Below are 24,872 nucleotides of genomic sequence, written 5' to 3'. Positions count from 1 at the left end.
TGGAACCGAACAGGCGCGGGCGAACAGGGCGACACACAGCTCCGCAGCTGCAGAGCGAAACGTGCAGCATCGCTGTCATTCCGCCATTCTCTCTCCTCTCTGTGTGTTTTGGTTTTGTTTTATTCAAGTCTCCATAATCACCATCATATCCAATTGACACACACACACAGGCACTGGGCAACGTGCTTATACGTGATCACAGGGTGCAGAGGCTGGTAGATGTCCAAGTTGTATATTTAAATGCACATCAAGGATGATGACAGACGCACATCAACACACACACACAACAGACTCCCTCTCTCTCACACACACACACAGACACATGCACATGGCAGTTTTGAGCATGAGTGAGAGTCAAATTTAAATTGAGGCCTTCTGCCTCCTCTGTCCATCTGTCTCCTCAGGAGAGAGCAGCTGGTTAAGTTGGAGTGCTTTTAATGAGCCTCCTACTTATGAGGCCATTTGACCCTTATCTCGGTTCAACATACCACCTTAACATATCTCCCTCACTCGCTCTCTCTCTCTCACTCCTGCATGCACACACACACACACACACACACACACACACACACACAAACACACACACACACACACATGCACACACAGAGTTATACACACACACACATTCACACTCTCACACACACACATGCACAATCTCACACACTGACACACACACACACACCCACACACACACCCACACACACACACACACACGTACACACACACACACACACACACACACACACACATGCACAGACAGACAGTCTCTTCTATTTAGTGTGATTTCTGATCTCACAGCAATGAGCCCTCTGTCTTGTTACCATCCTCTCTCTCTCGCTCTCTCTCTCTCTCTCTCTCTCTCTCTCCCTCCTCTCTCTCGCTCTCTCTCTCTATCCCTTTTCTCTCGCTCCCTCCATTAGATTTCCAGTCACACAGTGGTGCAGCGGATATTCCCTCTTTCATTTCTCCTCCCCTCTGCCATGATCCAAAAAATCCTACTCTTTCCTCTTTCATCCTCTCTGTCACTCTCTCTCTCTCCCTCTTTCTCCTTCTCCCCTCGCTTTGCTTTCTACTCTTTTTTTCCCCCAGCTATTTGAGCAGTCCTCCTCTGCTGTCTTCTCTGTGTGTTAGTGTGTTTTGAGAGGAGTGGAGAGGATTGAAGAGGACTGGAGAGGAGAGGAGATGGGAGGAGAAGAGAGGGCCCAAATGGGAAGGAGTGGGAAAGGAAAGAGAAGAGAATTGGACAAGAGGAGAGAAGAGAGGTGTTAGTTAGAAGTGACGCCAAGCAAAGTATTTTTAAACACTTAAAGTCTGAAAAGGAATTCAATATATTTAGTAAAGGTGTCATTCAGTGTCTTTGCTATCTCATACACACTCACACACAAACACACACACACACACACAAACATACACACATTCACTCATAAACACACACATCCACACAGTCACACAAAAAAAAAGCTAAGAGATCCTAGTGTCACAGTATCTTAGCAACTGTCTCCATCTCCGTGGAGACAAGGCCTGACATCATTTCCTGTATATGAAATATGTTTTTTTTTTCTCCTCTCTCGCCTGTTGTGTGAGCATGTGGGTGTTTGTGTGTGTTGGTGATGATGGTGGTGGGGGGACACTTATCTATTCACTCACAAGTATTCACACACACACACACACACATACACACACACACACACACACACACACACACACACACATACCAACAAACTAGCTTAGGACTTATATGTGTGGTGTGCAGTGCCACATTAGAATAACTACTTGTGTTCCAACAACAGTGTGTAAGGATCAATGCAATCAGTTGGAAATACTAAAATGATAATGGTAATTTAATAGTAACCCAGCATATTTATGGATTATTGTAGAAGCCAACATATTTGTAGATCAGAAGTGTCATTGGGTGTAACATCAATCACCTTTATGTTAAAAAAACTCTCCAATTCAAAAAGAGATATTTTCCCTGAGGAAACTTGCACTTGGGCCTTTATGTTTTGCCATAATGTTAATTTGGAATTAACAACAATGACAACGACAACGACAGCGGCAGCATGATGCTCATGCTCCTTAGTGCTTTTATGAGAAGAGGTCATAATGAACCTGTAAGTAAGACACTCAAAGGAGCAGTCTGGACAGTTAAAACCTGATGCCTATCAACCCCAAATGATGCAGACGGTCTCTTACAACTCATGTCTCCACAGATTGTGCACTTACAGCAGATTGTAAAACATATTTATTCAAAGGAACACACTTAAACTAAAGAAACCACAGAGCTCAGCTAGGCCAGAAGGACAGACCAGACTATAACACTTTCAAAACGACGAACATCTGTACTTAGATAATGCAAGTCTTGAAATGACACAGCTACTATAGGATTCTCTCTTACAAAAGCTCCTTGAATACATCTTTATCCCAATTTGAGCAAACCAAGGTAACTCCAGTCTGTCCTAAGAATTTCAGTCATCTACAGTCAGCGACATATGTTGTAAGGTTTTGTACTTGCATTTCTGTGGAGTAAACCCACATTCCTACTTATACTGTATAAAATGGTAAAGACGCTTCAAATAACTAATTGTGTAGGCAATAATTATCGTTCCTGGTAGTGCTTTATAGTATGACTACGCTTAATATTGCTGTTCAACTGTAAACACTTATAGTGACACATGTATAGTGACAGTTTCACTATATAGCACAACGCAATCTATAGGCTTCATTAACTATTCAATCTGTTAACCAATTTGTAGTTTGTATAGATTGGCTTGCATTGTGATATTATGTGTGTCTCTCATAAGGAACATATCAATCACCTGAATTTCATTGGAGACACATGCATTGGAGACGCATGCATTGGAGACGCATGCATTGGAGACGCATGCATTGGAGACACATGCATTGGAGACGCATGCATTGGAGATACATGCATTGACCAGAATGGCCTTTGCTGGCAGTAGTTCGCCGATTTGTGGGCGTGTCGCTACAAATGCATGCACCTTGGACATGCAAATGCGATCTGCTTGAACACACTCCAGCAACAACTGAAAAAACAGCACAGACTACATTATCTGGTTGCTGATCTAAGCTGTTTTTGACTGGATTGTGCTGGTCTGAAGTAAGCCATGGCTTAGAGCTGGTTCATGCTAAGGGGTTGAGGGGGCATCTTGGCCATCACAGTTTAAAGAGGTTACGGACCTATAATGCTCAATTTCAAAGCTCATCATTTTATTTTTGGGGTCTACTAGAATAGATACAGATACAGCACATGTTTCAATGCTCCAAAAACATATTATTTTTCTCATAATGTGCATCTATATTCACCCTCTTTCTGAACTGCCCTGTTGTAGCTCGTGTGTCTTTAACCCCAATATGCAATATGCAATATGCTAGTCAGGATTTCTAGTCCCTAAGCTTAGATGACAGCAAAACCATCTTACTCTGGTCCCCTTACCTCCTGCTATTTTACAGTTAAGCCACATTCCAAATCCAGTCATTATGAGAGTTACTGTATGATGATATAACAGCCACGCTACTATTATCAATAATTCTAATGATAGGCATCATAATGTTTGTTGACACTTCAGGCTAATACAGTTTTTCTCGATTGCTTAAACACAATTTTGACTGCTTTGTTTTGTTTTTCATTTCACTCACACAATTAGCACAACCACACACCCAATGAGCAAAACACCTCAGATCCATTGCAAAATGAAACACTCTTGTAAAAACTATACACTAATTTAACAAAACCATATTTTGTTACCATATGAAACACACACGTTGCATATGACTGAATTCTGTATTAACCACTTACACACTGCTGTTATAAACCTAAAACACTTTTAGCAATTCTACTTCTCAGTGATTAGAGTAGTGTAAGTGAAGTACACATAGAAAGTGCAAATATACAATAAATTAAACAAACACTACACAAGACCAATGCTGCAGACTGATGAAAATATAATTTTATCCTCTCCATATACCCAAATCAGTCAACATGTCAACATGGAGAATCACAACAAAACATGTCCCAGTTTTCATGCTACTTCAGTAGTGTGCATAACACTGTAAGCTCAGCAAAAATCAGACAAACGTAAAATGATGTTTCCAGTACAGGTTACAATTCCATTAAAAAAAGATCAGAAAAAAACTGAAAATACAGTACAAATAAAGTTGTTTCATTTTACCCTGATGTCTTTTTAGGATGTGTGCCAGTGTTGATTGAGAGACCTGATGGACATTACTGTATTGAAAATGGCATGGTCACCGATACAGTAATGTTGGCTTGAATTTCTCTGAGCCTGATAGCATTATTTGCCAAAACCATGTTTATGATCTCTCGATCTTGTTCTTGCGTGAATACGGGCCCCCATCCTCCTTTCAAGTTGATTTGATAAATTTGGTCTTCTTCTTCTTTGAGCACGTTTTCCTCCTGCTTCAGGTCTTCCTCTTCCTCTACATCCACCTCGACTTCAGCCTCTGGCATGGCCTCCGCCTCTTCCTCTTCCTCCTTCTCCTCCTCTGTGGATTCCCCCTCTCACCCTCACTCTTCTTCTGACTCCTACCATTTTGGTTGAAGACAGATGAACTCATCTGCTGCATTTCTATAGTGCTTAAACCTGTTTGGTGTGTCTACAATTAAGCAATCATGTGTTTGCGCACTTGATGGCTGTGTTTATTTGACAGGGTCATAGGTGTGGTTATTTGACACAGTGTTTTGGAATTGCAAGGAAGTGACCTCTTGATATACTCCTGTGTCTAAAGCATTCAAGTGTGTTTAGTGTTTTGCAAATCACTTGTGTGTATTGTTTTGCAAAAAGTGTGATGTTGACATGTGTTTATAGTGGTGCAAATCTGAGCCGTTGTTTTGCTCCTTGAGTAAAGGTTTTGATAATTGTGTAATACTTTTGATTTTAGTGTTTATCCAATCGTAAAAAACTGTAAGTGATTTTAACATGCTAATAAGCACACCTAGCATCAGATATCAGACCTATTACTGCTAATCTCAACATCAATGACTCTATTATGTCATTGAGAACATTCTCGTATGAAAACATATAATAATAATATTAATAATAATAATAATAATAATAATAAATCACATTTATATGGCGCTTTTCACTGTTCTCAAAGATGCTTCCATATGAGGGAAACCTATGAATAGTTATGTTAATCTTATGAAGGACAGTTCATGTTCTCAATTCTCAACTGATAGACCTTGTGAAAAATGTAAGAGACAAGCAACTCATGCACATTGCATATGGACTAATGTGGACTGTGCCTGTGTGTACTCTCTAATGTGTGTTGTTTTCAATGTGTGTGTTTCTCTCTGTATTTGTGGGTCTGTCTGCTGCGCTGGTGTGTGTGAGTGTGTGTGTGTGTGTGTGTGAGTGTGTGTTTGTGTGTGTGTGTGTGTGTGTGTTTGTGTGTGTGTGTGTGTGTGTGTGTGTGTGTGTGTGTGTGTGTGTGTGTGTGCACGCATTTGTGTGGCTGTGTTTGTTTTGAAACTAAATACCATGCAGAGGTACAGAGAACTGATAGCATGTGCAAGTCCTTGAAATTTAAGTAATGTCATCCCCGAAGAGATGGAGAGAGCAGAGATATGAGAGCGATGAAAGAGTGTAAGGATGGAGAGAGAGATAGAGGGAACATGAGGACGCTCTGTTCTCTGTCAGTAAATCCACTGTTGTTACCTCTGAAGAGAGTGTTCTGCCTTTACATTTGGATCACTCTTTACATTTGACACTAAATAATTTACTTAATGTACTTGGCTGCTTGCAAAGGAAACATTTACTTAGAATCTTCGTACATTTTATTTTAATGTATGGCATAAAATCATACATTCATAAAGTTAAATATATAATAAATTACAAATCAGTGGACCGGCTGGCATTCATAGGTAAGTACTGAACAGTGTCACTGCCAATGAAAGCGTGTTATATCTCAATCCAGTCACACACTGCCACAGATGGGTTGTGTATCATTACAAGGTGTTGTGATTTGGTACATGTGGAGCTCCCGCGTGTATGTGTTGAGAGGTCACCATGGTCCTTATGTACCCAGGCGGGCATAAAGTGTACTTACTGGAGTTCTGCAGTGTAGTGTGGCTGTCGTGTGCTCTCTCTATCTCACTGTTTGACATTGAAAGGTCCACGAATGAGCTGTAATGACAGACAATCTATTTAATACATGCACCGTGTTTTATGGAAAAAGAGAGACATCAACAGATTTGGCTGGTCCGACAAGCAGCTAATAGAGTCAGTATGATCACTGAAATGACAGTGGTCGTTGTTGCCAGATGTGACAGAATTTCATGTGACTCATAATAGTTTTTACACCTAATTTGAAGGACCTGCCAATTACATTGAGCGCAGTAATAATTTAGCAATGTGTCAGATGTGTCAAATCATACAATAATGAAATTAAAGACCAAGTGCTTTGTTAATGGTACTGAAATGGCTGCTTTATAAATGGCTGAGTTATTGATGTATTTACATTAGGACCTTATTACACGGAGGCTTGTGAGGCTTGCAAAGTTTACACGGCAGCAGGTATTGATTGTTCAGTCAACCATTGGTATGGATCTTTGTTCACACAAGGGTTTCCTTAGATTGGGTCTAAATGAAGAGGTTTAGGATTTACCTTAATCGTTTTGAAAGCATCTTCTAGAATGCTCTGCCCTCTCTTTGTGAATCAGGTTTTAAGAGACTCTGGTCAAGAGCCTTGGTCAAAAGACCCCCAAAAAAAGAAAGAAAGAAAGAAAATACTAAAAATGTCATCCAAAATCTAACGGGGTCAACAATCCAACTTCTGTGATTTGGTCTGACCCTGTCAAAAATGTTTTTTTTATTTTTTTTGTTAAAGGTCCTGGTCACTAAACAAACCAAACTCACACACTGAACTCATGACTTAAAGCCCCATCCGCCGTCTGTTGTCTCTCAGAATTAGAGCACATTACTTACAGTGTCCAGAAATGTCACAGTGTAGTTCAAATGTTCAGGATGTATAGGTAGACCTACACCCATGTTCTCTATGTTCATTCTTGGTGTTCTACAGTAATGTCAGAATTTAGAAAGCTCAAGGACAAAAGAATTCATCTACACTCAGAGTTCTGGAACCAACTGTGAGTGTTATGCATCTTTGTTCAGCCTATAGTCAACTTCAAAAGCCGTTTGCTTGAACAGCTGCCGAAGGACATTCATCCAAAGCGTCCTGGTTTTCAAGAAACCTTGTGTACTGCATTAATCTGCACCATCCTGTTTTTTTTCTGTGTGTGTGTGTGTATGTATGTATGTATGTATGTGTGTGTGTGTGTGTGTGTGTGTGTGTGTGTGTGTGTGTGTGTGTGTTTGTATGTGTGTGTGTGTGTGTGGGTGTGTGTGTGTGTGTGTGTGTGTGTGTGTGTGTGTGTGTGTGTGTGTGTGTGTATGTATGTATGTATGTATGTATGTGTGTGTATGTGTGTGTGTGTGTGTATGTGTGTGTGTGTGTGTGTGTGTGTGTGTGTGTTTGAGTGTGTGTAATACATCGTAATGGCACTGTTTTCCTTCATGTTTTACATTTGTAAAGTAAGTACAACACTTCAGAAGATATTTTATGATGTGGCCTACACAGTCAACAGTATACAGGTTTTTCAACTGAGCAGGCACTGGAACAAATCCTCCGTCTCTAATGAGGCTTGTCCCCTACTGTACGTGGAGTTCTCCTCCCATCAATATGGCACGAGTAGGCCATTACGGTGGGCCTGGGAATATTGGCTGACATGTATGAAATGTTAATTCAATACCTGCCCTCACCTGCCTCTATTTAGTAATTAAACAGATTGTGCCAAAAAGGATCAAGTCCACCACTCAATCCTGAGCCCTTCCGTTTGATGAGCATCTTGACCTAGTGATATTTACCGTAGCCTCACACTGGTAAGTATATTTAGTTCTCATCTGTTTCTTTTGAATCACAGATGGAGGGGGGGGGGGGGGGGGGGGGATCATCCATATTTTTTTCTTTCCCTGCATCTCCACCACACACCCACGTATCCTTGCATTCCTGAATTTTCTCCATTTATTTCTCACGCTTTTAATTAATGTTGATAAGCGTGTTTCTCGCGTTAAAGCGAGGCTGAAGCCAAACCAGCGTTGCTCAGCCAGCTCGTGTAGAATCCCGTGGATTTAAGCACCATCTGCGCGCCTCTGCGGCATACTAAGTAGCTAGAACCAGGTTAATTAGATGTCTTGGCGAAATATCACTTTAATATTCTCATGTTTTAGCACATTGGGCTTTATCGTTCTCGAAACAATGACTGAGGCCCTCGAGCTTATCCCTACCACGTTTAGTTAACCTCCGATGTGCTTTTCACGACCGTGTTGAGGCCCATCATATTGTGCGGCCTCCCTTAAACAGTGAAAAGGACCACAAAACTTCCTACACAGTTGAGCCCCACATGCTGCCTATATCCTGTCCAAAATATAAATTCACAAAGCTGGTGTAGCATATTGTCATGCCACACTGGCAAGGATGACTGAAAGCTTTTACGGCACACTTTGGAATGCATATTGCTTTTTATATAACTTTGATTGGCTGGTCGGTGTTCCAGTTTCTATTTGAATATATGTCTTGAAAGCAGACACCATATTAGCATCAAAACAATTCAGTGTAGTTTTGCACGTCAATAGCTTTTGCTGAACCCATTTCTCACCTAGCAAAATTTAGAGTGGAATATATTTATCTACATCAATTTAAAAAAAAACATGAATTAGATAGCTAAAGTCGTATATTGAATGTGACATTTCAAATGCTTTGTTCATAATGTTGTTTGTTGAACATTTTAAGCGGCGGATACCGACTGCGGGGGGAAATCATCAAAGTGATGCCATGAAGTAAATAAATAAAATGTATTTCGCCTTGTTTGTACACTATGACTGCAACCATGGAAAGGAAACAGCCAAAAAAGATCAAACTCATCCATCAGCGGCGCACGCCTCACCTCCGCAAAATTGAGAGCGCATCCGTTTGTTCCGCTCTTCAAGCGAGCGAGACCCTCAACTTTCAGCCCAGTTCCAAACCACAAGATCCGCAGCGGCGCCTCTACACGGCGAGGCTGAAGCAGGAGACCAAAAAAACGGGTATGGTTTTTGGCAGCCCAACTCGTCCATGCGTCCCTTGGGCGACCCGAATTCTGTTAGCAGTACATCCGTTTGTCAGTCAGAGGCGCAGTGAAGGAGAAGCAGGGTCGCAGGAGGGCTCCGCATCGCTGGATCCCAGGGTGAAGATCGATCCGCTCGCCAAGCCTTTCCCGCCAACACATTTTTCATGTTCAGAACTCCTTACAGCGTGTCAAGTCATCGATACTGCACTGCTGCAGTCATAGAGTAGGGAGTTTAGTTTTCCTTCTTTGTTTGTGTATACACTCTTACACAAAAAGGAGGGCTGTTTGTCCTCTTTAAAAGCCTAAAAAGGATCACTCTCCAGCAATGTACTTTGTTGCTTCTAGAACTTTCATGGAACATGTTTTTTCTTTAATAGCGTGGTATACTAGAATTCAAGAACAGAGGCAGAGATCTGTATCAATGAAGGGGCCTACAGAATCCCAATCTCAGGGTGACATTGCTAAAGAGAAATTCCCCTGCTTCCAAAAGGACACCTCTAGCAGCGGCTTTTGTCTCAGATGGAGCCTATTCTGCCTTTGGCTTTGGCATTTAGGTAATTAAGAATGCAGTGGACACAGGCACAGCACCAGGGCCGTATAGCCTGGGGAGAAGGGGAAGGAGAGAAAGAGAAGGAAAAGAGAGAGAGGGACAAAAAAAACAGACAAAAAGGGACAAATGAAATAGTAAATCTATTTACTAATTTCTGTAGGGAATTGGACCCCAGACGCTCAGCGGAGGAGAATGTCACAGCTATGTCCCTAACATACTGGTGCACCATGTTGTCGCTTATCATGTTAGTACATTTTACTGAGTGGAGCGAGAAAACAAAACAGAACAAAACAACGCTTCAAGACACTGTATGACTGGGCAGATGGTCAACCACATGTCTGGTGTCAGCGCCATCGGATGGGACATGAACTTGATCTGGACTCGGCTGGGAACAGTTGAATGTCAACAGTCTCAGGTCATCACCTGCATTCCTGGGGTCATGACCTCTGACCTCTCACCTCCAGTGATGCCATTGTAGCCAGATGAAGCTCAGATGCAGAGACTACGTGGATAGTGGTGGTGGGGTGGGGGGCTGGGGAGGGTGGGTGGGGTTTAAAAAAAAAAGCCAGACTTGGATTCGAACAGAGCGAGGTTTCAGCTTTTGATCCTGATCCCAGCAGAACCAGTCACAGCGCGCAAACAAATGAGAGAGATTGTCGGTTGAGCTCTTCCCGACAACTTTTTTCCCCTCCTCCCCAGCCCCCCCCCCCCCTCCCTCTGCCTTGCGTTTCAAAGGTTGGTGCGGTGAGTGAAGCCTCAGAAGAGGAACAGAGCGCTGGGATGTCTTAAAACAAGACTTCCACTCCCATTTTAGGCCTGAAAGATCCCTTGAAATTTTAGCTGTTTGGACAGAGGAGGTAATGCTGAATACTGATTGAACTCTCAAACAATAGCAACGCATACTATGTATCGCTCCATTGGGACTGAATCCAAAGACAGTTTGATTTTTCATATTAACGGCTTGATTTCTCATTATCGTATGAACGGCTAGGTCCTGAAGAAAGAACCTAATAAGAAATGAAGTAATAATAATGAAAGGTGTGAAGGAAGGTGCTTTAGGCATGTTGTCTTATTAGGAACCTGGACCTGTTTGTTATGCTCACTTTCATTTAAGTATTTGAAAGACTCAACCACAGTACGGATGTTTGTGGTGTCACTGAAAATGTTACCCAGTTGTTTTGATATATGCTCTGTCTATATCTATTTCTTCCGCTTATGTTGACAACTTCTCCTTTCGGGCTTACTGTGTGTTTCTACACAGCCTTTCTACACACCCTACAGCATGCGCATATGTCGCTTCTGCCGACACAGCGTCACAGATAGCTGTACTGTGCTGCCACCCAGTGGACAGAAACCTTAACTATTTCACACTGATTGCACGGCCGTCCTGTGTGCACTGCATACATTTGCAGTTGGGGTGTAGACATTCAGCAGATACGTTTATCCAAAATGGCGTTTATCCAGTTCATGGTATATATTTGATCATTTTTGTTTCCTGGGAATATATTTCAACACATTTCGTGGATTCTCTCTTGTGAAGTTGTAAGCAGACTCAACATATCAACATTATCAACTACTAAAGTTTCAAATGTCATCCCTTATGCTGTCTCATCCTCTACATTTTGTAGCATCAGTTATGGTTAAAGTGTATGGATGCATTTGACTATCTGTGCTTGTCAACATTTACAAAACAGAAATATGTATAGGGTACATACATGAAATATGTATAGGGGTAGGCTACACATTTCAAGTCATGGAGTTGATGTACAAAAGAAAAGCAAATTGTTCCATGATATTCTCACAATTGCACTGCAATGTGTAAGATGAAAATACACACACACACACACACACACACACACACACACACACACACACACACACACACACACACACACACACACACACACACACACACACACACACACACACACACAATGTTATGTCTAAACCCTTTCTTCTTCAGATTTGTCTTGAGCATGGATAAAAAGGCTTCATACCCCGTCAGCATATATATTAGCCTTAACGGAAATGCCAAAGCCTTTTCTCTTACATATATCCAACGCAATACCAAGTTATCCACGTATCTAAAATAAGTGAAAAATACCGTATGCCAGTGGGCCACACTGACTTTTTTATTTATTTATTTAATAATATTCTTTCAGTCTAAGTAGGGAGTACACAAAATCTCAGATATAAACATAGATATGAACATATGTTATTCTGGGGCACGTTGTTTGTCAAGGAGAGTGTAAGGAGTGAAAGGAAATTAACATTTAATCATTCAGTCTGCAAAATATGTTTAGACAACAAGGGGGGGGGGGGGGGGGGGGGGATCATCTGTTCAGTTTGTTTCAGCACTCCATCCGTATTTATTACAGGCAACCCGCAAGATATACGCTTAACATAAAAACAAAATATATCCATAATTTGCATGAGGCATGATTAGTATGCTGGCAATACCACAGCTTCAAAAGTGAAAATGTGTGTTGTGTTCATGCAAAATGTTCATACTCCACTTCAATGTAATCATCTCCATATATCCCTTGTTTCTTGGTGTCCTTGTTTCCATAGCAATGACTCATACTACTACTTTTTCCATATAGCTGCCACTAGAGGGAGACACTTACCTATTCAGATTTGGTCTCTCTTCTCTCTCTCAGTCTCACACGCACGTCTTTCCCCCTCTCCTACACACACACACACACACACACACACACACACACACACACACACACACACACACACACACACACACACACACACACACACACACACACACACACACACACACACAACACATACCCACACACACACTGAGCCCATCCCGTCCTCACATTTTTGGCCCCAAATACACTCCCCCAGTAGGTCATCTTTCACATGAAAGTGACCTCAATACTAATGGCCCTGGAGCCTGATGACGATAGAAGTTTATTGAGGCTCGTGTCACATTCTGTAGTGTAGGCCATATTTCAAACCAAGTGCACCAGGGGTCTGAGCGGCCGTTCTCACATCCATCACTGGCTTATCTAACCTTCAACAGTGAGGAAGAAAAGTGCTAATTACTGAGAATAGCGTGCAACATCGTATCTGTTTAATTGATTTAATGGACTTTTAAATGATTAAGGCAGATGCACGCCGTTTGTATTGGATTCCCTCTGTGCCACGCCCAGGTTACAGGCGGTTCTGGCCCAGATCTGGCTGATCAATGGCACACGTGAGCCAGAACCGGTCCTCTGTTATGTGACTTTTTGAGGAGTGAGGTCGTTTTCAAGGTCATTCCAGACTTAGCCTACAGAATACTGTGCAGATCTAGACGATGATTGACAGACGTTTAAAAGGATCATTTGAGCTCATTATTGCATCATTGAATGGAACCTTCAGCTAACTACATTCCAATCACATATTTGTGATGGTACTCCTCAAAGTGCTAGACCACATTTAGGTATTCCTGTGAAGTCCCTGATAGCTGCTGCCATGACCCTGGGGTCAGGTTCATATTTCAGGAGGACATGTTCACAATGGAGACTACAGTCTCAACAGACTTCTAAGCTGTTACATTATGTAATGTCCTTTTAATATTATATTCATACTTGAATCATTTAACGGGGCTTTTATCCAAAGTGCTTATGGTTCGGTGATGGCACACACTTTTCTTCCTGCCTCGTCTCCCTTGGAATTAAACTCATGACCGTGGTTTTAACAGTACCAGTCTGTAGCAGATAAGATACAAGAACCGCAAGATGTTTAATTCATACAATAATAGGATTGATTCATGCACCTTAATCAAACATCACGAATAGTTAATGTCTGCTTTTTACTTTTGGCCATCTCTGTGATAGCTTGTATGCCTTGCTCTAATGGGGGTCACATGGTTATCTTAGTCGCGATGAAGGAAATTGCTTTTTCACAGAGAAAAAAAAGGAGGCATACTTTTACCTAGCTTTGATAATCTTAAATTTCTTTTTCCTAAGATGTCCTGACCAAGGGGTGAAGTTTGAGTGAGATTACTTTCAAAAGTAAAATCTTTTGCACAAAAGATACCCAAGCAACATTTACTTTCTTCACCTCAAAATAGAAATAACCATCTAATCGCTTGTTTATAATTATGTAACATTTGTTTTGTGTCTCAAAATGTGTCATTAAAATGAGAAATGTAATTCTGAAATGAAATGATTAAAATGGCACTGATTCCTAGTATACCAGTTTATTCAACAGATCTTGTATCTGGTTCACGTATGTAACCTAAAGCATTCCAACCATCACGCAAAGGAAAGAATCTTAGGAGAAAGTTCTTCTATCCTCTTATTCTTCCTTCAGAATCACACAGAATCCCTTGGTGGTGACGGATACAGCTGGTCGATCTGGCAGGAAGAAGTCTCAGAGTGCATGCAGTGTGTTTGAAACATAAGGGCAGAGAGCTCGGGGCTGTGGTTGGGGATTAACTGGTATGTTAACAGTGATCTTAAATAAGAAAACATAAAGACATTATTTCTTATGTAAAGTAGTATTTATTGTTACACCAGGTTTTTATTGCTCTTAGCTTGACTGTTCTCTCCCTTGTACGTCGCTTTGGACAAAAGCGTCTGCTAAATGACTAAATGTAAACCGTAAGACACGGGGGAAGAGATCAGCTGGACATAGGACACACTTTCTTTTTAAACTGTGAAATTCTCATGCATTTTTTTTGTCAGTGTCATGGGTTTTGCTTATCGTTGCTCATTGTAATCGATATTGAACAGTTTTATCTGTAATAGTAGTCATGATGTGACGTGAGAGCCATGGCTGACACGCAGGCATGATTAACTGTCAATCTCATGTTTGGGTGTTCTTAGATTTTTACTTCATTTGTGAGTGAGGTGCTTCATCCACAAACTTTGGCAGAGGTCCAGACCCACTTTTTGAGGTTGCACATCCGAATCCAGCATGTCTGTTGGTCGAGACAGGACCCAACACACCTTTAAATATTTTTAATCCACCTTGCAATAGATATAATACAAGGCAAAGTGAAGTGACATTCCTGATGAAAGAACTCACAGGAAAGTCTGATGGTTAAACAGAAGGTTCCAGAACTTACCAACAGTTCCAGAGAGCCTTCTCACTGTGTTCTACATCCAACCAGCCTCCTATTTTTGTAGTTAGAGAGAGAGAAAGAGGGCGAGAGAGAGAGAGGTGTGTGTGTGAGAGAGAGTGGTGTGTGTGTGAGAGAGAGAGAGAGAGAGAGAAGCCCAGCACACTTTAAATCAGAGGAAGTTTAGAGGACACAGTGTTTTTTTTAAAGGAAAACAGAAAATAGGTCGCCCTGATTAGGCTCCAGCTCGCACTTCCATAGACGAATAGAGGAGAGAAGAGTTAATTGGTCTATTTTAGCGCCTGTGGGCAGCCTGATTGTTACTCAATCAGTAACCAAACATGCGGACCCCAGTTGCACCGCTATTGCATCTTCTCTCTGAGTCAGTACTGGTCTCAAATATCGTCACTCTCTCTTACGTTTCATAAGTTTGGGCTTCAGAGTCTCCAAAACACGCACCTGATTCACCAGAACGCAGGCACTAGGACCCGCTCACGTGAGCCCTCGCGCCTTGGCCAACGGAGCAGCATCGGCAGCAGCAGTGCGAGGGGAACAATAAGCGCTCCGTCAGTGGAGTTCAGCGGAACGCAGAGGAATGGAAACGCGGGATGACGGCTTGTGAATGGAGTCTAGGGCTCGCACCAGTCAGACAAAAACGGGACGCCATTCTTCCTCGCGCACACTGAGAACCATTATGCACCAGTGGAGCGATCTGGGTCAGACACACACACACTTACTCGTGCGCGCACACACCAAGGATAGTAGAAGATAAACACAGCACCAGGCTGGCGCTGCTTCGCATTTTCCCTTGTTGGATGAGGTGCGCACCTTCACTTCCGTGAAGCATGGCATACAGGCGAGCGCATTCCGGTACTTAAAACAAAACAATCACAGACATTCACATAATACTGACAGCAGCAGCTTTGGCGTATATGGAACCAGCTTAATGGACAAAGTGCACCCAACCTACAGTGGTTAAAACCAGCTCTACGGTGCGCCGTTGGATGGAATGGTGGAAAATAACAAAGAAAAATCAACGGCCCCGAGAGACGGCTCAGAGGGACCTACGGCACCGAGAGCCACGCGGTGATTGAAGTCAAAGGCCAGGGGAGTTCAATGTGAGCAGCTTGGTTATCAGTCGTTCATTCAAGTTTTGTTGTTTTTTTAACAGGCCTTAAAGATAATTCGCATCCGTGGTGTCACGCGCTTCTGTGGTTTATATATTTGAGCTGTCAGAGGGAGCGCGAGCAAAGGACATTCGTTATCAGTTGACCTGGAGAGCAGGTGCTTGAAGCACCGAGGTCCCAGCGCGGTACGTGAATGCAGGAGCATGCGGGAGAGAGGCAGGGCGCGAGCGGGTGAGTGTGCTTGATTTTCACACGCGACACCGGAATATACAATTTACCACAATTCAATTCACTAACACAACCATACATGTTCATCAAGCCAAGTAGCTGTATTTACAACCTGCAACGGCGTCATTATCCTCTTAACTGTTTTAATTAATTAACAGACTGCAAACCATACAAACGCACACACACACACACACACACACACACACACACAGTGAGAGCCGTGGATTGGCCATTGGGAATTGTCGGGTGGGCCGGTCTTGCAAGGACTGTACTTTTTTTAACATTATAAAGCCCAAAGCGTTACATACTAAGGCTTTGATATAGCTTATACATACATTCAAAAGACAATCTTATCTCCAGCGACACTGCTGGTGTAATCTGTAATAGCAGTGAGGGTTCGGTCAGGTCATTGCATATGCTATCAAAACATGGAGAGCAAGAGGAAGCCCATGGCCAGAGGTGTAGACAAGGAACGTCAGAAAAAGAAAAAAAAACACCTTTGTTGGCTGTCACTGTAACGTGTGCAAACTTAACGGACTTATTTAAGAATTCTGTTGCACATGATGAAGAGGAGGGTAGCGAAGAACACAATTGAAGAAACATGTTGTCATTTCGAATTTGACATATCAAATTGGGGCCACTTGACAACTAATTTCTTGGCTGCTTGTTGTTGCCAGGCTGCCCCTGCACACACACACACACACACAAAGACACACACACACAAAAACACACACACACACAAACCCTCAGATTCAGATTCCCAGCACTGAGAGACTGTGTTTCGTTCCCCAGCGCCCAGGTATCTGTGCCCACGGCCACGGCAGGGCAGGTTGGGGTGGTGGGCGGAGCCCTTCTGGAAGACATGCAGGCGCTGTCACTCACTACAGTCTCCGCCTCCGAGCTGCAGCAGCGCTACCAGCTGATTGGATCGTTGGGGAAGGGCACTTACGGCCGCGTGGACCTAGTGGCGCTCCGAGGTCAAGGTGTGTATGTGTGTGTGTGTGTGTGTGAGAGAGAGAGAGACAGTGTGTGTGTGTGTGTGTGTGTGTGTGTGTGTGTGTGTGTGTGTGTGTGAGAGAGTGTGTGTGTGTATGTGAGAAAGAGAGCGAGAGAGTAAAAAAGAGATTGTGTGTGTGTGTGTGAGAGACAGAGAAAGACACAGACAGTGTGTGTGAGATAGTGAGTGAGTGAATGAGTGAGTGAGTGAGTGTGTGTGTGTGTGTGTAAGCATATGAGTGTCCACACTCCTGTATGTGTTCATGCTTGTGCATGTGTGTGTGTTGGTGTGAATGTGCACACACTGTGTATGTTTATGCGTGTGTGTGTATGTGCACTGTGTATGTTTATGCATGTGTGTGTGTATGTCCGTGTGTGCAGGCACCAAGCTGGCCCTGAAGTACGTGAACAAGGGGAAGACACGTCTGCGCTCCTTCCTGCGAGAGTACAGCCTGAACGCCGCCCTCAGCTCCAGCCCCTTCATCGTGCAGGCGCTCGACGTGCTCTTCGAGACCGATGACAGCTATGTGTTCGGACAGGAGTACGCGCCCGCCGGGGACCTGTTTGACATCATCCCCCCACAGGTAGCGCAGCACAACAACCTAATTTCCTGCACCTATGAGATCATTTCCTCCCGCCCTGCAGCTTGGCTACTCACACATGGATGCGGGTGTTAGATCACAGTTAACTGATATGATGGTGTTGCCTCACAAACATTCCTAAAATGTCATCGTGTCATGGATGCAAAGCCATCATCACTCTCAAGTGGGACATCATCAATGTTTATATCACAGTTGTACATGCAATGGCGTTACACAGTTTCCCCTAAGGCCTTCGTCCTTGCTCAGGCTTATTGTGACATCAGTGTCCTTGTCCAGGTATGGTGTGCTGTTACAGTTGTGGCACCATGTGCAATCCAGTTTATCTCTTTAATCGATCATCATCATCATCATCATCTTCATTCTCATCACCAATGTCTCCATCATCTTCATCATCTCCATCCCTGCAGAGGTAGTGACTATGTGGTCATTCACATGCCAACTGGCATCCTCGAGCTCCATCACATAGTAGTTGTTGTTGTAATTGTTGTTGTTGTTGTTGTTGTTGTTGTTGTTGCATATGGGCTGCCATCCCCACCAGGGTGATATCAGTGCTTCGTATTGGATTTCATCTCAACAACACTGTGGCACAAAAGTGAATCCTCTGTCTCTCTTTTTTCCTCTCTTTTTTATTCTCTCTGACTTCTCTTTCCTTTTTATTTTCTCTTCCTGTTTCTCTATCTTTCTTTTCACATTCATATCCTTTTTTGTAATCTCTGTCTTTCTCTCTTTATTTTATCTGTCTGACCTTTTTCTCCCTCTGTTTCTCTCCCTTTCTCCCTCTGTCCCCCTTTCCTTTGTCTCCCTCCCTCCCTCTCTCCCTCTTTTTCTCTCCCTCTGTCTCTCTCTCCCTCTCTCTCTCTCCCCCCCTCTCTCAGGCGGGTCTTCCTGAGGACATGGTGAAGCGGTGCGTGCAGCAGCTGGGCCTGGCTCTGGACTTCATGCACTCACGCTTGCTGGTGCACCGCGACGTGAAGCCCGAAAACGTTCTGCTGTTCGACCGCGAGTGCCGGCGCGTCAAGCTGGCTGACCTGGGCATGACGCGGCGCGTGGGCAGCCGCGTGCGCAAGGTCAGCGGCACCATCCCCTACACGGCCGCCGAGGTGTGCCAGTCGTCGGGTTCAGAGGGCATCGTCGTGGCGCCGGCGCAGGATGCGTGGGCGTTCGGCGTCCTCACGTTCTGCATGTTGACGGGCAACTTCCCCTGGGAGGCGGCGCTGCCCGCGGACGCATTTTATGCCGAGTTCCTGCGCTGGCAGCAAGCCGGGTGCCCAACAGGCACCGTGCCCTCGCAGTGGCGGCGCTTCTCCGACGAGGCTCTGCGCATGTTTGGTCGCCTTCTGGCCGCCGACCCGGACCGCCGCTGCAGCGTCAAGGACGTCTTCTACTTCCTGAAGTACGAGCTTCTCACCCACCACCGCCGGCGCGCTACCTGTCGGGCGGGGCCCACTTCCTCCTCACGCTCCGCCCATAGGCACGCAGAGCCCTCCCCACCTCCTGGGACTTCCTGCCTACGCCCCGCCCCCCTCAAACGTAGCATCCTATCAGAGCCGCACTCTTCCAGGGAGGACGCGTCTAAAAGCCCCTCCCCTAACCGCAAGGACAAGAGCAAGATGATGATGACCACGCCCATCGAGATCTGTGTGTGAGGCCCCGCCCTCCTTTAACTCTTCCAGCCTATCAGAATACAGATCACACCCCAGCAGACTAGCATCCAGCAGGCACCGGCAACAAGAATGACACACATTAGCACACACGCACATACACACACTCTGTTCCCCTCTCTCAATTAAGAAACACACACACTATCAACTCTACCCCAAACACACTCATTTTGTGCCACGGCACTGCCTCATGCCAGAAAAGGATGAACTCCCCTGAACTCTGACCTCTAATGTCAACAAATCCCAACGGATACCCTTACACTGATCTTTCACCCTCAGAATAACCTGAAGCCAGAGACTGATTCCCTGAAGCACCCACCCCTGAGGAGACCCTCATCCAATCACATGTTTACTGAATCCATCACCAACCAATCACAGGGCCAGAGTGGGAAAAAAGTATTTGATTGGCACTTCCTGCCACCAATAAAGGACAGATATGGGTTGAGACAATATGGCTGATGAGAGACATTTACCCTCTATTGACCCTCCCCTTCCTGGTGCTGACTGGGTGGTACCACTTCCACTTCTTCACCTGACTTCCTGTTGTGCTTGTTGATTGACGAAGTACAACATCATGCTCTTAGATTACAGGGATATTTTATAGTCTTCAGTGTGTGTGTCTGTGTCTGTGTGTGTGTGTGTGTGTGTTTGCATAGTATGTGTTTTTATGTGTGTAGAAATCTGCAAAAGCACACTATTTATACTGGACTGCAAAGAGTATTTTTTAGGTGATCCAAAAAGTGGCCTGAAAAAAAAAAATACTGTGGCGATGATCTTTAACATGGAAAACAGTAGTCTTTCCGTCAGGACCTTACCATCCATGCTAGTACTCAATAAGTCAACATAACTCATGCTAACTTGATAGTGTATGTAGGCCAGACTCATCAAAGCACAATGCATAAACTCTGTGGTGTGTGAGGCTATAGCTCCAAAGTCAGGGATAACCCTACCACCTAAAATCTTTATGAAGATTATTATTGTATTTAACATAAGAGGTCATATCATATGTAGCTATTATTGTATTGTTTTTCTATTTAATAATCGTGAGTTACATTGTAATATTTGCTGATAGAAGTAGCTTATGTAGTACAGGTTGCACAGGCCCTCAGTGGCAACGGAGAGTGGCTTCTTAGTGCAGCATGGCAACGTTCAGGAGGAGCACTATGGGGACGTTCAGAAAGATCACAACCACGTTACAGACACAGATGATCACCAGGAGGGAGTGAATATGAAACGCTGGAACTGAATTGTGGTTTGATCACATAGTAGAAATGTAGCTGATTTTATATAACTAAGGGGGTTGTTATGGAGAGGGAGGGTGGGGTGAGATGGGGTAATATCTGAAACTGCCCTAGAGGTGTAGCATAGGTGTAACCAAATAATAGGTGTAATGCCAAATTGACTGGTCTTCCGGTGCTATGCAGAGAGAGCTGCCAACAGGCAATCATTCTTCAGCAGAGATAGCATGCTAATACTGGAAATATACATCATACACTGTACCCATACACATATATGCTGTCACCCACCCAAACACACGCGCGCACACACACACACACACACACATAGCCACTCATGCATGTCACAGTCTTAGATTCACATCCTATGCATCCTGATGCACTCAGATCATAGACAATAATTCACACACACACACACACACACTCACACTTAATTACGTGTCATGAAAGCACAGAAAAGGTTCAGCTGGTGGTATAGATGGAAGTGTGTATATGGAAGTGTGTGTATGAGTGTGTGTATGCGGTTCTCATTAGAAGTGTTTCCTGTGAAGCATCTCTCTCTGTATGTGACTCCATAAAGCTACTTCCAGTGCTCACGCTGTCCTCTGTGTCTTTACTGCCAGTGCTCACGCTGTCCTCTGTGTCTTTACTGCCTGTCATGGTGACTCCACATCATTAGCTGACAAGAGTCGCGTTTCTCTTTCTCCTTTCTCTGTCATTCTCTCTCTCCCAGTCTCTCCTTTTTTTCTCTCTCTCTACCTATTTGTCTAACACCCTCCTCAACCTGCAACTCCTTAACCTTGTTCCATCTCTCTCTCTCTTTCTCTCTCTCTCTATCTCTCTCTCCCACTCTCTCTCTCATTACTTCTTCTGATTCATCTTGAGTCTCTCGCTCTGCCCATTTCAAACACGTTTTCATGTATTCAATCGTGAACTCATAATGAAGTGCATTGGTTTTGTGTGTTTTGTCCAAATGACGCATACATATATAATGTGTGCACACATACTGCAGGAGATAGGGTGTCCTCCTTAACAAAGTGGGTCACCTGGCTGTCGAAAGACACTTACAGTATTTACGCCATCAGCACAGTTCCTGTGTCGGCTCAGCCCCATACTCTAGCACCAGAGCAGACGATTCTGTCTGTGTCTGTTTGGAGATGGAACGTTTTATGTACGAGATGTACAGCATATCATGACAAGAGAGGAACGACTGTGGTATTTCACAGATTGACCCAAGTGCATAAGGGTTTGCAAAGCGCCGTGAGACAATTTTATTGTTTTGGTGCTATATAAATAAAATGTAATAGAATTGAATAGAATTGAATTGAATTGAATTGAATTGAATTGATAGAGCAGCACTTAGCGTCGCCACTCTCCAAGCGAATCACCTGGGTGTGATTCCCTATCGTATCAATGTGACGCTCTTTGGATAAGAGTATCTGCTAAATACTTTACCTTTAAGAATATTTCACAGATTGATTTATATACTTTACCTTTAAGAATATTTCACAGATTTACTTATATACTTTACCTTTAAGTATATTTCACTGATTGACTTATATACTTTACCTTTTAAGCATATTTCACAGATTGACTTTTATACTTTACCTTTAAGTATATTTTACAGATTGGCTTATATACTATACCTTTAAGCAGTATGTCTGTACAGTGTGTATCTGTATCTGGGTCTGAGGGTGCCAATGTACCCCATTAATGCAGAAACTGAGGGGGATATTTCCTGGAGCTGTAGACTGCAGATGAAGAAGACACAGAAGAGAAGAGAGCAACCCACATGTTACAGGGTGTGTGTGAAGCTGACCTGCTACGCAGCCCTGATTGCATGTTTCTGTGTGTATGTGTATGTGTGTATCTGCAAGTGTGTGTGTGGGTGTGTGTGAAGAGGAAAGTCGTCTGGCCTGTCTCTGTGGGTCTGTCCTACTCTGACTGACTGGGTGTTCACTGAACTCATCCCCCACCCCCCCCTCACACACACACAATCTCACACACACACAATCTCACACACACACTCACTGAAGTGCACAGAGAACCTCCATCACCGCCCCACCCCCTTCCAGATGGACTAGAGATATTAATCATTTTATGCTCAGTCTGTTCAGCGGCGTATGATCATCTGATGTGTGAGGTGTGTGTGTGAAGTATGTGTGTGGCGTGTTAATGTGAATGAATCACGTGAGGTGTCTATGTGTTTCTGTGTGTGTGTGTGTGTGTGTGTGTGTGTGAGAGAGAGAGAGATAGCTAGAGAGAGAGAGAGGTAAACTGGGTTGCAAAGTCCCAGTCTCCTTAAACAGAAGAGAGAGTGCAGAGAAAAGTAGGATAGAGAGAGTGGAGCAGAGGGCAAGAAAACTAAGCCATGGAGAAGAGGAGCAGCACACACTGATGTGAAACCCAACACAGGAGGGGGGACCCATTCACTATGGAGAAGGGCTCCAACACTCCTTAAACACTGGAAAGATTGGGGCTGTGGGGTAGGGGAGGTGGGTCACCCATTTCATGACGTAAAGAAAGTTTCAAGCGGCTGATTCTACGTCAGCAAGGTTCAGGGTGAATTTACACAGTAGATGGCGTGTGGAGCCATTTTCACCCCATAAAATGCAGAATTTTATAAAAATGGGAATTTTGTCAATATGAACACTAGCATTGATGTTTTTCATCACAGTACAGTCATATCATTTAGTTTACAGCTCAAAAAACACATTAAAGTGTGCAGTACCCCTTTAAAAGTCACTGAAGCTACAAACAGCTGAGTGAAGTAATGAGTTGGGAAAACAGCACACTTGGGAAGGTGCTTGTGAGTTCTTCAATTTGATGTTGCTGAAAGGATGGGGAGTTTGGGTGAGGATGACCTGGAAAGAGATACCGTGTAGAAACAGGGTCAGAGGCAAAGGAGGCAGAAGCAACACACACACACACACACGCACGCACGCACGCACGCACACACGCACGCTTGCACACACGCACGCACACACGCATGCACGCACACACACACACACGCACGCACACACACACACACACAGGCACACGCACACACACACCACACAAACACACACAGACATATTCGGACACTACATAAGAAGTGCTGTACATTTTAAGCACACACACACACACAGAAACACACACACACACACACACACACACAAACACACACACACACGGAAACACACACATTTTCCTGCACTTGGTTGGTCCCATATATCTTCCATCTGAATGCATGACATTATAAAAAGGTAACGGTTGCCCTTTAAAGAATAGGCTTCAGTAGTATAAACTTTAAATGATTTTGCTGATTTGATCTTAAAGATAATAACACAGACTTATCAATAAATTTGATGTGGATTTGATCTTAAAGATAATAACATAGACTTTAATGTAAGTACGATGTGGATTTGATCTTAAAGATTATAATATGGACTTTGCAGTAAATACAACATGGATTTGGTCATAAAGATTAAAATGTAGACTTTACAGTAAGTATGATTTGATTGGATGGATTTGATATTTTTGTCAAAACCGGACAGTCCTACTGAGATGTCGTTTTCTTGTTGCAATGTTGCATGTGTAATGTACATCTGCAGATTCAAGAGGCAAAACATGTTGACAAACAATCCTTTGCATTATTGGGTACATTTTAATGAAAGTTAGAAAATATGTAAATTTGATGTGACTTGGGCTCAACAAGAGAACAGTATAAACGACAAGAACACATTGCTTTTGGTTTCCCGATAGACAGTCAGGTAGATGCACTAGCAGAATATTTATATACTGTGTGTTGATGTCCACATCTTGGCTCTGGCTCGGGCTCTGGTTTAAAGCAAGGAGGTCTGGTGGCTTTCTCCCCAGCAATTGGGGTTACCATGGAAACAAGAAACCAGTAAACTTTGACAGACTATTTTCATGGCGGTGTGCGAGGCAGGAAAAAATGCCTTGTTTATTTATTTGTTTGTGTTAGATTAGGTTTAGCCTTGCTAGTATCATTGCATTGAATTACACTTCAACAGAGTGTGATCACAGTTTTTCCGATTTCTTAGTATCTTTGAAACTATAGGCTATTTTTTGCAAACTCTACACATGAACCACAAAACCTTACACCAAACCAGCAAAACAGTAGGCCTATACACCTCTTGAGAAAGCAAACTCTTCAAACCCTTTTAAAAATTGTGTTTTTGCGTCAACAGTAAACACAAACTGTCTTTTGAATAAGCTCACGAAGGACCAACTATGCACTGATAGTACAAATGAGAC

At 43.4% G+C, this 24,872-nt stretch overlaps 1 protein-coding gene across 2 annotated transcripts; it reads left to right on the top strand.

The window, feature by feature from the left end:
* The first annotated feature begins 14,992 nt into the window (after positions 1-14,992).
* Positions 14,993-19,579, top strand: sbk1 (SH3 domain binding kinase 1). 2 transcript variants are annotated; one of them, XM_031561406.2, is made up of 5 exons: positions 14,994-15,881; positions 15,993-16,121; positions 16,911-17,101; positions 17,496-17,698; positions 18,592-19,579. In XM_031561406.2, the coding sequence occupies exons 2-5, from the start codon at positions 16,084-16,086 to the stop codon at positions 19,360-19,362; spliced, it is 1,203 nt and encodes a 400-aa protein (XP_031417266.1). In that variant the 5' UTR covers positions 14,994-15,881; positions 15,993-16,083; the 3' UTR covers positions 19,363-19,579. The 2 variants fall into 2 exon arrangements, with proteins under 2 accessions (XP_012672776.2, XP_031417266.1); XM_012817322.2 differs by having other exon boundaries at positions 14,993-16,121.
* Positions 19,580-24,872: the final 5,293 nt, after the last annotated feature.

Source organism: Clupea harengus, chromosome 23 (assembly GCF_900700415.2).
Source record: "Clupea harengus chromosome 23, Ch_v2.0.2, whole genome shotgun sequence".
NCBI classification, from domain to species: Eukaryota; Metazoa; Chordata; class Actinopteri; order Clupeiformes; family Clupeidae; genus Clupea; species Clupea harengus.
This window is presented reverse-complemented; position numbering and strand designations above follow the sequence as displayed.